Genomic DNA, 11,720 nt, shown 5'->3' with positions numbered 1-11,720 from the left:
TTACTGATATCACATCTATATCAGGGCAAATATGTTCCTCATTGTCCCCTTTAAGACTTTAAACCATGAGGTGTTAAGGTGGCGTAGAAATCAGTTTGTTGAAGCCGTTTTTCTCATCCGATTCCAGCTGACAGAGAAGATTTCAGTGAAGCACATCTCCAGCAAGAACCTAGAGATTAATGATGTTCAGGTTGGATGGTCCCTGTCTACTGGTACTCTGCTTCTGGGTGAGTCTGCTTCTGCTTCTCTAGCTCAAAGTAATATTGAATATGTATATAATAACATTGAATATTGATTCCTAGCTTATCTTTTATAGAACAGTGCTGCTAAGCACTACAATGCTGAACGCTGCCCTCTAGTGGGTTTTGTAAATTGAACCCTCTTTCTCCTGCTATTTAGGTGAGGAGGAGTTCTCTTACGGATACTCCTGCAAAGGGAAGAAGACCACCAACTGTGTGACAGAAGACTTTGGTGAAACGTACGAGGAGAACGACGTCATCTGCTGCCTCATTGTAAGATGACATTTATAGACATGTTTGGGAAGGAATTGGAAATATTTCAATAAGCACTAATTTTATTTCATGCCATTTACGAGATAAATTCACCAAATGGGTCGGGGTTTCTGTGGTTCATTAAGTCATTAAATTATAGTTTTTTAATTTAAGGCCGTAATTTGTATTAAAATTAAATGTGATTATAGTGGCATTTAAAATGCTTTCTTAAAAAAAAACAAATTTATAAAAACAATTTCATCAGATATAACTGGTTCCGCGTGTTTGCACAGAATATCTTGCAGTTAATTATAAAGCAGTGTGTTCTGAAAACAAGGCGGAGAAAAGGCTAGAGTATTCAAAGTCTCCCATATGAGAATCATGGGTACTTGATGATTACATTTATTTCTAAGAGCATTAAATTAGAGTTGCTCATTCCTGAATAAACCCTGCAGATATTAAGCATATATATATATATATATATACACACACACACACACACACACACACACACCCTGATTTCTGTCTTGGCATTGGAAATTTTTTTTTTATGTATTGAGGCCTGTTTTCATTATTTGAATCAAAGGAAACTTGTGAGGGATATATTGATACTTTTTATAGTATAATAAATTTACTGATTAAAACTTCTATTTTGATATTCATATGAAGTGAAAAGCCCTTTGGGAAACTCCAACTCCCATTGTCATTGTGACACAGCACACACAAGTGAACACTGCACACCATGAAATTGCATTTATGCCTCACCCGTGCAAGGGGGCAGCCCTCAATGGCGCCCCAAGGGAGCAGTGTGGCGGGACGGTACCATGCTCAGGGTACCTCAGTCATGGAGGAGGATGGAGGAGGTGTCGAACCGGTAACATTTGGGATCCAAGTCTGACACCCTAACCGCTCACCCACGACTGCCCACATATACTACCAACTGAAGCAGTATTGCTAAAGCTGCAGTTTCAATTATCTGCTGAAAGTGAACCTTAAAATAACTTATTTAATCTCTTTACTTTTATTATTTTTAACTTGCAATTTCACACAAAGTGATCAGTTTTCTAAAGGGTAAATTTTACTGCCTCAGATTGTTGCATACTAATAAAATAACTTTATTTGCATCTAGTACAATTTAATGCTTAGATTACATTTTTTGTACCTGTTTTATTTTTTGTAGGACTTTGAGGGTGAGGAGGTCGTTATCTCCTTTGCCAAGAATGGTGGAGAACCAGCTGTTGCCTTCAGGGTCCTCAAAGACTGTCTGAATGGCCAGGCTCTCTTCCCACATGTCATCTGTCGCAACTGTGCTGTGGAGTTTAACTTTGGCCAGATGGAGACTCCGTACTTCCCCCAGCCTGAGGGCTACACCTTCCTGCAGCAAATCCCTGTTGATGAGCGAGTGCGGGGCCTGAAGGGCCCCCAGACTAAGGCTGACTGTGAGGTCAGTGAACGAGCGAGGTTTTTCTGTCCTTTGTTCTGCTGTTGATTTCACTATAACCGGTGTCTCCTCCTCCGTAGATCATTGTGATGGTTGGCCTGCCGGGCTCAGGGAAAACTACCTGGGTGAAGAACCAGGTTGAGCAGAACCCTGGGAAATACTACATCCTGAGCAGCGACACCATTGTGGATAAGATGATGGTGGGTACCATCAGACGCTCTGTAGCAGGCAAAAGATGGCGCAAGATTTCAATCTGAATAACGATTACTCTCGTTTGAATGTAGATTAACAGTTTGAAACGCCAGTCCAAGGATATCACCAAGCTGAGCGCCATTTCCCAAAGAGCTCCACTTTTCTTGGGAAAATTCATTGAGATCGCCGCTCGCAAGAAGAGGAACTACATTCTGGATCATGTAAGTTTCCCATTTACGGAACGCCATCCTGTTTGATACATAAACCTGGATGAGGAAATACTGATTTGTTTTATTTTTCAGACTAACCTATCTGCACCCGGCCAGAAGAGGAAGATGTGTTTGTTTGCCGGGTTCCAGCGTAAGGCTGTGGTGGTCTTCCCTTCAGACGAGGAGTACAAGAAACGAGTCCAGAAGAAGGTGGAGAGTGACGGCAAGGAAGTTCCGGAGCACGCTTTGCTCAAAATGAAAGGTAAAACTTCCTAAAATGTTCAACCTTAGCGCCTGCTCTTCAGTTCCTAATCCTGTGGTGATCTGCTGCCCCTCCAGGCTTCTACGCCCTGCCTGAGGAAGGAGAAAGCTTCAGCGAGGTCACGTATGCCGAGCTGCCCAAGGAGGACGCCGCCAAGCTGCTGGAGCAGTACAAGGAGGAGAGCAAGACGGCCCTGCCTGCTGAGAAGAAGCCCAACCAAGGCAGCAGCACCCCTAAGAGAGGCGGTAATCAAAGCGGGTCTCGTGGAGGCGGAGCTCGTGGCGGCGGCCGGGGAGGCAAGAATCAGTTTGGACGCAGTGGACAGGGACAGAGGGGTGGCGGTCGTGGAAACTTCCAGAACAGAGGCAACTTCAGAGGAGGTGAGATGTTTGGGACTGGAATGTGCTGCGATTGGCTCTCAGGCTCCAACTAACGATGGTTCATTGATCCTCACAGGTCCCGGCCCGCGCGGCGTCTTCAGCGGTTTCCCCCGTGGCTGTATACCTCCACCAATCTTCAGGGGAGGGGTCCCCCGGCCTGGGTTTAGGCGGGGCGGCGGTGGTCCACTCCCCAGCCTGGCCGGAGCCCCAAGAGGTGGACCGATGAGGGGAAACATGGGACCCCGAGGAGGACCCATGAGCAGAGGCGGTCCGATGAACAGAGGCGGCCAAATGGGCAGAGGGGGTCAGATGAACAGAGGAGGCGGAGGCAACATGAACCGCAACGCCAACAGGGGACCTCCCGCCCACGTAGGTGTCTTCATAAGATTCCAAAAAAAGAAAATTAACAACAATCCACTGGATTTTGCTTCCAAGTTTGAGGACATTTTTAAATTCAAAATATTAAAAAAAAGGGTTTAGTTTAAGGTTTTATACAGTAGCCCAATAAAACCCCGTTTTTATTTAGAAAACATGCAAATAGAAACGGATGGAATGTGGGTCGTTTGGCTCATTTTGTTAGCCTTAATTAAATGAACCTTTTGCTCCATCTCCAGTTCCAGCAGAGAGGCGGAGGAGGCCGTGGAAACTTTGGCCAGAAAAACAGCAACTTTGGCAACAGGAACAGCGGCAACTTTGGCAACAGGAACGGCATGGACAAGGCCCAAGCCTTCAACCAGAGCTGGCAGCAAGGGGTCAGTATTCCAGCTGCTTCACATTTCACTTATTTAGCATCCTGAAAGTTTTTATTGCTCAGTGACAGATCAGTTAGTTTTAGAAACGACTCCAGCCTTAACCTCCAGTTGATCAGTAGCTGCAGCTCCTTACTTTGACTGGACCGTTCTAACATCACTTGGCGTGTAGCTCTGGTTGGACACTTTTTGAAAGTTGAACCTTGTTCTCCAGTTTTTTATCAATATGAGCTTCTCACTGGTATGGCAGTCTTCCCCACAGCATAATGCTCCCCCTGCCATGTTTTAGTATTAGGATGCTGGAAATTCTGCACAGATAAGTGGTTTTACAGAGGAACCAATAGAAATGTTTCCAGTTTAATTATTCATTACTGTTCTATTAATGTGAGAAAATATGGAAAAACCTCATAAGACATGAATAGTTTAGCGAAAATTAACATATCTTTGTTGAAATGAAGGAAATGGTCCTGGTATTTCTAACATGTTGGTGTAGTTTATTCCAGTTTTAACTCTGAACTCTCTGGTCTGTAGTTCTGGAACCAGAAGCCTTGGAGCCAGCAGTATCAGCCTGGATATTACTGAGACACTTGGTTCTTATGGACTGGTGGCTGACACTGAGGACCCACCACTAGCCACGGAACATCCCTCCGCCCTGCTGTTTGAGTTTGCTTCCCTAGAACCCACTTTTAACCTTCAACAACCCGCTGACTTACAAGCAAGAGCCCAAGCATCCGGAGCGAGAACATTCCATCCGAGGAGAGCAGGAAACACCAACATAATCAGAGCTTTTATAGAGTCCGTCTATTTACATTGTGGGTTCAGTCTCTTTCAGATACTGTTTAGATTTTTTTTTTTTTCTTCTCCCAGCCACTTTTTAAATGACATGCTTTTAAAAAAAAAAAAAGTTTGTAAAATCAGGAACCGTATAAGTGGGGAAATTTAGGCTTTTTTATTTTTATTTCTTTCCTGTTCAGGGTTGTGCATTTTATCTGTGCTGTGATTTTTGATTTGCTTTTTTTTATTACAAATTGTAAATACATTTTTTTCTTTGTGTAGTTTGTCATACATTTAAAAAGTGATTGAAATGAACCTTCTTTAAAGAAAGCAGGACAGATTATATCAGACTGTACATGTCAATGCTCTAATGTTAAACAGTTCAAAAGAGACGACAGATAAATGATTTTTTTTTTCTTTTGTTTTTGTTCCCACCATCATACTTGTAAGAAAATAGACCTACAATAAAACGACTTGTTTGCTTTTGTTTTATACATTCATCCTGACTTATGGCTTTCATTTAATTCAAAGGTGTGTAAACAACCTTTGAAACAAACCGCACTTCAACTCCTCCTTTAGAGAAATGATTTGTAAATAGTTTCCAGAAAATAATTCAGCTTGGATATTTCAGGATAAAGTAAAGCCATTTGTTAATCCATTAAATAACCTTTTATTTTTTTTTGTTCACTTAATCCACTCCATTCTCAGGGTCTTTATTTTAATTTCTATCAGCTGCTCCTTAACTGCAGTAGTCTTTAGAAATAGTGAGCGCTGAAGCACAATTAATCCTAATTTCCTCTGAACAAAAAAAATACGTTCTCAGATTCACCAGCAAACGTAAAGGGCTACATGGCATCGCTGACCCTTCAGGAGCATTTAGTCCGACTTCTGTAGAAGCAGGCTTAGATTCTGGAGGGTCATGTTGGTGATTGTGGCCCGGCAGTAAGGGCAGCTCATACCGCCTCCTTACTCCCGATGTATCTTCCTCTACTTCATCCAGGTGCAGTTAGGGAATTCTGTCCATAACGCCTGGCTATCACGGCTGTTTTTATTTCCTCTGCTGTTTATTTGGTCGTGCATGAATGTTAAACACTGTAATACACAAACTGAAGGTTGTCGACTGATGGCTGAATGTCTGGGGAGGTTTGCACCGAGGGTACAAACATGGAGCAGAATGCGACGGCGTGCTGTCGAACACAAACTGTTTTTATTGCTGGTGTTCAATCAGGTCTTAACGTTCAACCTACACTTTGGGAACTTTTCAGATGTGTTCGTTTTTACATCTAGGTTGTATTTTTAGTCATAAATTGTGTTTTTATTTTTAACTTTTATGGAAAAAGTTAACAGAATAAACTGACTTGGTTCAACCAGCCTACCTGTGAAGAGCGTTTATGAGCGGTTTCTGTTGCTTTTTGACATTTGTCTTTTTAAAATCTCCTTTTTATGCCGTCTGAACTGATTTCACAACAAATGTGAATAAATTGGATTAAGTTTCGTCCAGATCTGATTTATAAACATCTGTAAAATTCAAAGACTCATTCAATTTTGTAGATTTTTCTTCAGCCTTTAACAAAAACATTTTATAAGCAGCCTGGATCTTGGGCTGCTAACGTACCAATGTGTTCTTAAATTTCCTGATGAAACAGTAATTGTGGATCCTGTGTTCAATAACCTTTCTAAGCAGTGTGTTGAAGAAAATTAAATGTTTGGAAATCAAAGGATATAACCAGTGACTTTCCATAAAACACAATCTACATCCCAAAACAGAATATTTTTAAGTTATTTGAGTAGGATATTTGACAATAAGCTGGTGTTTAATGTGATAACTGATAGTCTGTTAAGGATCTGCAGAGGCTGTATTTATAGAGAGAATTTGAGCCTTTTTTATAGATTCCTTGGTGTTTAGTATTTAAATAAAGTAATAAAATCAATAAACATGAGATTTGAAGTCTCATATTTGAGATATGTAACTGAAAGCAAGCCTTAGTGCTGTTATTCCCTATAAGATCTCAGTGTGGGGTTTAAAGTTAAAGCTTCCTGGGACAAAAAGAAGGAAGAACTACAGGTCTGCTCTAATAATCCATCCATCAATTTTCCGTCACGCTTATCCCAAGCGGGGTCGCGAGGGCTGCTGCTGTCTATCTCCATCTGTTTCCGTTGAGAGGTGGGGTCCACCCTGGACAGGCCGCCAGTCCATCACAGGGCAACATGGAGACATCCTGTAAATATAAATGTTATATGATTTCTTTCTTCCTATTTTTGTACTGTTTATAATTATGTACTTTTATATAGAGTTAGTCTGAAATGCTGGTTGCGTTAAAATAAACTGAACTATGATAAACTGCAGATGGTGATAACCTCTACAGTGAAAAATAGAAATATTTATTCTAGTTTAAGATCTGCAGGTCATCAACTATAAATGGATCATGCTCACGTTAATAATGGCTCATTATGGATTAAATGACCCTAAAAAACATCTGAATAAACATACTGACATCTTAACATAAAGATCTGTGCAGCAAACTTATTTAAAAATACCCTAATAAACCAAATAATATCTCCTGTGTGTCATTAAATCATTAAAAACCCAGGTCTTCTATGAAGGTCTCAGGTTCGTTCCAGAACATCTATGAATAAACATGGAAAAGTTAAGGAGGAATGATGTGAGGTATAAAGCAGGGTAAGTTTTATGAAACAATATCATAAAAGTCTCAAGCTTCTTCCAAACAGTGGAGGGGACACATTGAGCATGCAGTGAATGAAAACCTAACATACAACGAAACACAGCAGCGGCCGTATCATGTATTGCATTTCAAATGCAATTCATTAAATGTGAAATCAAATAAGCAAACCTGCTAGAAGGTGTGAAAGAGTTAAATCTGGAGCTGAAGCTCAACTTCCAACAGGATAAAGAGCATTCAAACAACCAGAGCTACAGCATATAGATCTAATATTAGAAGAATATACATCTGTTATAGTCATGTGTCGATAATCCATACTAATCTATGGAAGGACTGGAAAACCATTAGACTCCAGTGTCATTTAGAGGCGTGTATTCAGCAGAGCTACAGTAAAGCATGTTTGATCTGCAGCTCCACCTCCAGAATCGGACAGATTCCTGGAAACCAGACTTTAAAAATGTTTAAATGCATTTTGTTGGATTGCAGAAGATGAAGACCTTCTGGGATCGAGGTATAGCCTTTTTAGTTAGCTCTTGGAAGCAAAAACACACAATTGGGGGTCAAATTTTAAATAAACAAAAGCTTTTCGTGGCAGAATGTGGCCACTGGACAGATATTTAATTAAGACCCTTGCAGCTGAATTCAATCAGCACAGATCCTGCAGCTAATAGCAAACATAAAAGGTCTTTACACTCTGACTAGACATATAATCATCTGCCTTATTTACTAACCTTCTGCAGGCAAATGGTTACTCTGGCTTTTATTTAGATGTATGAGATTAAAGTTGAATGCAAATGCTAATCCCTACCTAGATGATCATTTTTAGATGCTTATCATGTATTGCATTTGAAATGTAGTTTGTTGAATATAAAATGAAAAGAGCAAACCTGCCAGAGGCTGTGAAAGAGTTAAATCTGGCAGCTTGGAGTAGGATAAGAGCCTTCAGACAACCAGAGCTGCAGCATATAGATCTTTTATTAGATGTATATATCTGTTACATTCATGTGTTTGTAATCCAGACCAAAAATCTGATTATTAATCTTTGGAAAGACTGGAAAACTGACGCTCAGTTTCTAAATGTGTGAAGCCAAACTGACAAAGTGAGTTAGGAGATCATTGCGCTTTCAGGGGGGGTCTATCCATGTTGACCCTCCTCAGCAGCAGATTAGCGAATGACAAGACCCCCCACTCTGAGAGTAAACTGTACATTAGGGATTGGCTGTGATGACCAACGTTTGTCCCGGTCTAAGCTGAAAGAAACATGCATAAGGAGCCCAGCATCATGGAAATTGACTTTCAGTTTCACTGTATGCGCTGCTGGGGTCTGCTTCCCTCTGCAAACAAAGCATTACAAGCCAAGACTGTGTACCAGCGCTCCGCATCATTAGGGCGGTTATTTGCTTTCTGCAAGTGCAAATCAGCAGGTGAAAGACGCAGGCAGCTGCATCCGAATCCAATCATGAATGTGAATTGAGACCAACTGGGACACCAGGAGCAAAGTGAGAAACCAATATTTTATTTTACAAACATAAACTCATTCATATTATATATACAGCTTTTTTTTCTTTAAAACAATCACTCTGAATCTGAATGATTGCACTAGATTTAACACAATTCATACAAATTCATATTTAAAAGAAACAACCTTAAAATTTACAAAATCTTTAAAAGTGCTTGTGGAGGGAGATTGAATTTATCGTACCGCCTGAACTGTTCCCTCTGAATGTCCATTTAAATAAAAAGTACTTGACGAGTTGGTAAAAAAAAAAAAAACATTAAATACGGCAACAGCTAACAAAAGGAACTATATTCGCCCTGCATTATTTCCCAACAGGACGACTACGGCCTTCATACCACAGAGGCGTTGTCCAGCATGCAGCCGCATCGCTCCACAATCATGTTGGGGAACTCAGCCACCTCTATCTCAGTGTAGTCCCCCTTTTTCACCAGGTACATGATGGGCAGCGGGGAACTCTCCGCCACCACGCACCGCCGCTCTCCGTAGCCGTAGTTGCGTTTGGGTTGCTTGCAGCTTCCGGTGCACCTGAAGGCCTGGTAACCGGCCGGCTCGATGATCCAGTACTGCGTCCAGGTGAGCGCGCGGAAGTTGATGAAGTACTCCTCTCTGCAGCAGGTGTCTTTGTTCTGGTTTGCATCGCAGTCGCCTGCAGAGCTGGAAGAGAAACAGAGAGGAAGGTTAGCTGACTGATGCTGCATGAAATGTGGGGGGGTTTGCAAAAGAATCCGGGCCCTACATTTTTTAGCTACACCTCTGCTTCCAACAGAAATTCTATTTTTTTCTTTAAAGTTGGGGGCTTAATTATTAATCACAGTTTCCCCCTTTTTCCCTGTTATTTTTTTAATTTCACATTTTTTAATTAAATCTAAAAAAAAAGAAAATTAATAAAGCTTTTATAAATCTTGCAATACTGATTATATTTAGTCTCCAAACAGAACTTTCTAAAGAAAATAAAAAGAAAGCCTGCACTGAAAAAACTATCCAGAAATAAGTAAAAACTCCTTAAATTAAGTGTATTTACCCTTAATTTGAGGAGGTACATAAGATTATTTGCCAAAATAGGATAATTAGATAATATTAACTTGAAATAAGACAATTATATTGTATTTTAGTTAATCTTACTTGCCTTCTCAATTAAAAAAATGCACTTATTTTAAGAAAAAAATCTCTTATTGAGATTGAATTTTTGTTGCAGTGTGGTCTGATTCTCACAGATATGCAGATCTAAAAAATCTAAATAAGTCATTTTTTCTTAAAATAAGTGCATTTTTCTTGAATTGAGGAGGTACGTGAGAAACTTTGCCAATAGAACAAGACAATTTACATTTAAAATAAGAAAAAAAAACTTTTTAATTGTCTTATTTCAAGCGTATATCATCTAATTGCCTTATTTAAGATTCCATTTGGCAATTTATCTTATTTACCTACTCAAATTAAAGGTAAATACGCTTCATTTAAGACATTTTGAGTTATTTCTATGTAGTTTCTGCAGTGCAGTATATCCCCCAATGGGTTAAATGCAGAGATAAATTTCACCAATGTGAGATCAATTTTAATCCTCACCCGTACTCCTCGAGGTTGAGTGTGTAAAGGATGAGCTCAGGCTTCCCCAAGGTGTTATCCGTCTGCTCCTGGGTGGTAAAGCGCACACTCCTGGCCATCTCTGCCGCGTAGCTGCCAGGTCTCTCGCCCTCGATCCACACCTCCAGGTGCATGGGTGTCTTCTGCTGCGTCTTGGACCAATAGTGCACCGCCTGAGTGACATCAAAGCTCTTCCAGCCGGTCTCATGAATTGGGATCAACCTGTGAAAACACGATAAGGACGATCAATTACAACCATACGCATGACTCCCCTTTAATGCAGCGTGGGGCAAAGGTGCGCGTTTTTTTCTTACCGTGAATCCACAAGTGAGGTCCTGTTGGAGCCGTCCGGCAGCACCTCCACCCAGTAGATGCTGACCCGGGCGTTGTTGACGGGTCGGTGGTTCTTTTTCTCCACGGTGTAACGTTTGTGGTGCGATGCGCGCTGGTAAAGCTTCAGCTCGGCCATGGTCACCTCGCTGTTATCCGGGATCCGCGCCTCCATGTCAAACACCATGCGGTGCCGGGTGGTGTCTGAGTAGACGTACTCTCCAGAAATATCTAAAGCAACAAACAAAATAAACGGGTGTTTTAGTTTCAGCTGGGTGCGTAAAAAAGGAGCGTCTGCGCGCATTACGCACAGGAATCACAGATGATGCGTGGCATTTTAGGATGTTTCAAAGTATTTTTCTATCATTATGTTTACCTGCATTGCCAGGAATCCCCCTCAGGATCCCCGCCAGGCTGGGCAGAGATCTACGCCTCCGGCTGTGGTGCATCTTCAGCATGGACAGGTATTTGTTCTTAATGTGCGCAGGAACCAGCAGGTTCTCCAGATCCCTCTTTTGGATTCTAGGAACTTCATCCAAACCGAGTTTTTGCAGCAGCGCGTCCTTCATATCCTCATGCGTAAAAGCCTCGATGAGAGCAAGGAAAGCGGCGCACAGGACGAAATAAGCGCGGAGGAAATCCATGAGGGAAAAAAAAATCAGATTGAAGATAGCAGGACAGAAGCTCAAATCATTAAGAGAAGCTCTGAAGGTCCGTGACACTTCACCGGCCCCTTATATCGCCGCGGCCCTCCCCATCGTTCGCACTTTGTCATTGGGGGCTGGGACCTCTTATCAGAACAAAGGTGCGGCAATACAGCCCCATCCTAAACAGGATATCTAAGTGGCCATACTTCAAACAGCCACCATTAGACTCCAATGTCATCTAGAGGCGTGTATTCGCCAGAACTACAGTAGAACATGTTTGATCTGCAGTTTTATCTCCATTTGGCCAAAATTTGACAGATTTCTGGAAACCAAACTTTGACTTTAATGCATTTTATTGGATTGCAGAAGATGAAGACCTCCTGGGATCGAGGTATAGTCTTTTTAGTTAGCCCTTGAATGCAAAAACACACAATTTGGATGACAATTTTAAATAAACAAAAGCT

At 41.3% G+C, this 11,720-nt stretch overlaps 2 protein-coding genes across 2 annotated transcripts in view; one reads left to right on the top strand and one right to left on the bottom strand.

Moving 5' to 3' along the window:
- The window catches only part of LOC107095679 (heterogeneous nuclear ribonucleoprotein U-like), an 11,916-nt gene extending 6,012 nt beyond the window's left edge, over positions 1–5,904 (top strand). The window contains 10 exon segments of the mRNA XM_015391891.1: positions 79–227; positions 400–512; positions 1,672–1,935; positions 2,013–2,132; positions 2,217–2,345; positions 2,427–2,595; positions 2,673–2,975; positions 3,052–3,344; positions 3,590–3,727; positions 4,256–5,904. Coding sequence (XP_015247377.1) covers positions 79–227; positions 400–512; positions 1,672–1,935; positions 2,013–2,132; positions 2,217–2,345; positions 2,427–2,595; positions 2,673–2,975; positions 3,052–3,344; positions 3,590–3,727; positions 4,256–4,306 — 1,729 coding nt within the window. The 3' untranslated portion in view covers positions 4,307–5,904.
- Positions 5,905–8,866: 2,962 nt separating this feature from the next.
- Positions 8,867–11,424, bottom strand: LOC107095675 (left-right determination factor 2-like). Its single transcript, XM_015391881.1, has 4 exons — positions 10,986–11,424; positions 10,594–10,840; positions 10,262–10,501; positions 8,867–9,352 (listed from the first exon to the last, which is right to left on the bottom strand). Exons 1-4 carry the CDS (start codon positions 11,251–11,253, stop codon positions 9,028–9,030), a joined length of 1,080 nt encoding a protein of 359 aa, XP_015247367.1. The 5' UTR covers positions 11,254–11,424; the 3' UTR covers positions 8,867–9,027.
- Positions 11,425–11,720: the final 296 nt, after the last annotated feature.

This window comes from Cyprinodon variegatus, unplaced genomic scaffold (assembly GCF_000732505.1).
Source record: "Cyprinodon variegatus isolate N-32 unplaced genomic scaffold, C_variegatus-1.0 Scaffold563, whole genome shotgun sequence".
Lineage (NCBI taxonomy): Eukaryota > Metazoa > Chordata > Actinopteri > Cyprinodontiformes > Cyprinodontidae > Cyprinodon > Cyprinodon variegatus.
Note: the sequence above shows the minus strand (reverse complement) of the source record. Positions and strands in the feature narration are given on the sequence as shown.

What these genes read in the sequence shown, in the direction of transcription:
- LOC107095675 (XM_015391881.1), bottom strand. Translation starts at nt 11,253, where the DNA reads ATGGATTTCCTCCGCGCTTATTTCGTCCTGTGCGCCGCTTTCCTTGCT. An exon ending in ACCTCACTTGTGGATTCACG is followed by an intron (nt 10,502 to 10,593) that starts GTAAGAAAAAAA and finishes GTGTTTTCACAG; the next exon opens with GTTGATCCCAATTCATGAGA. An exon ending in CTCAACCTCGAGGAGTACGG is followed by an intron (nt 9,353 to 10,261) that starts GTGAGGATTAAA and finishes TTTCTCTTCCAG; the next exon opens with CTCTGCAGGCGACTGCGATG.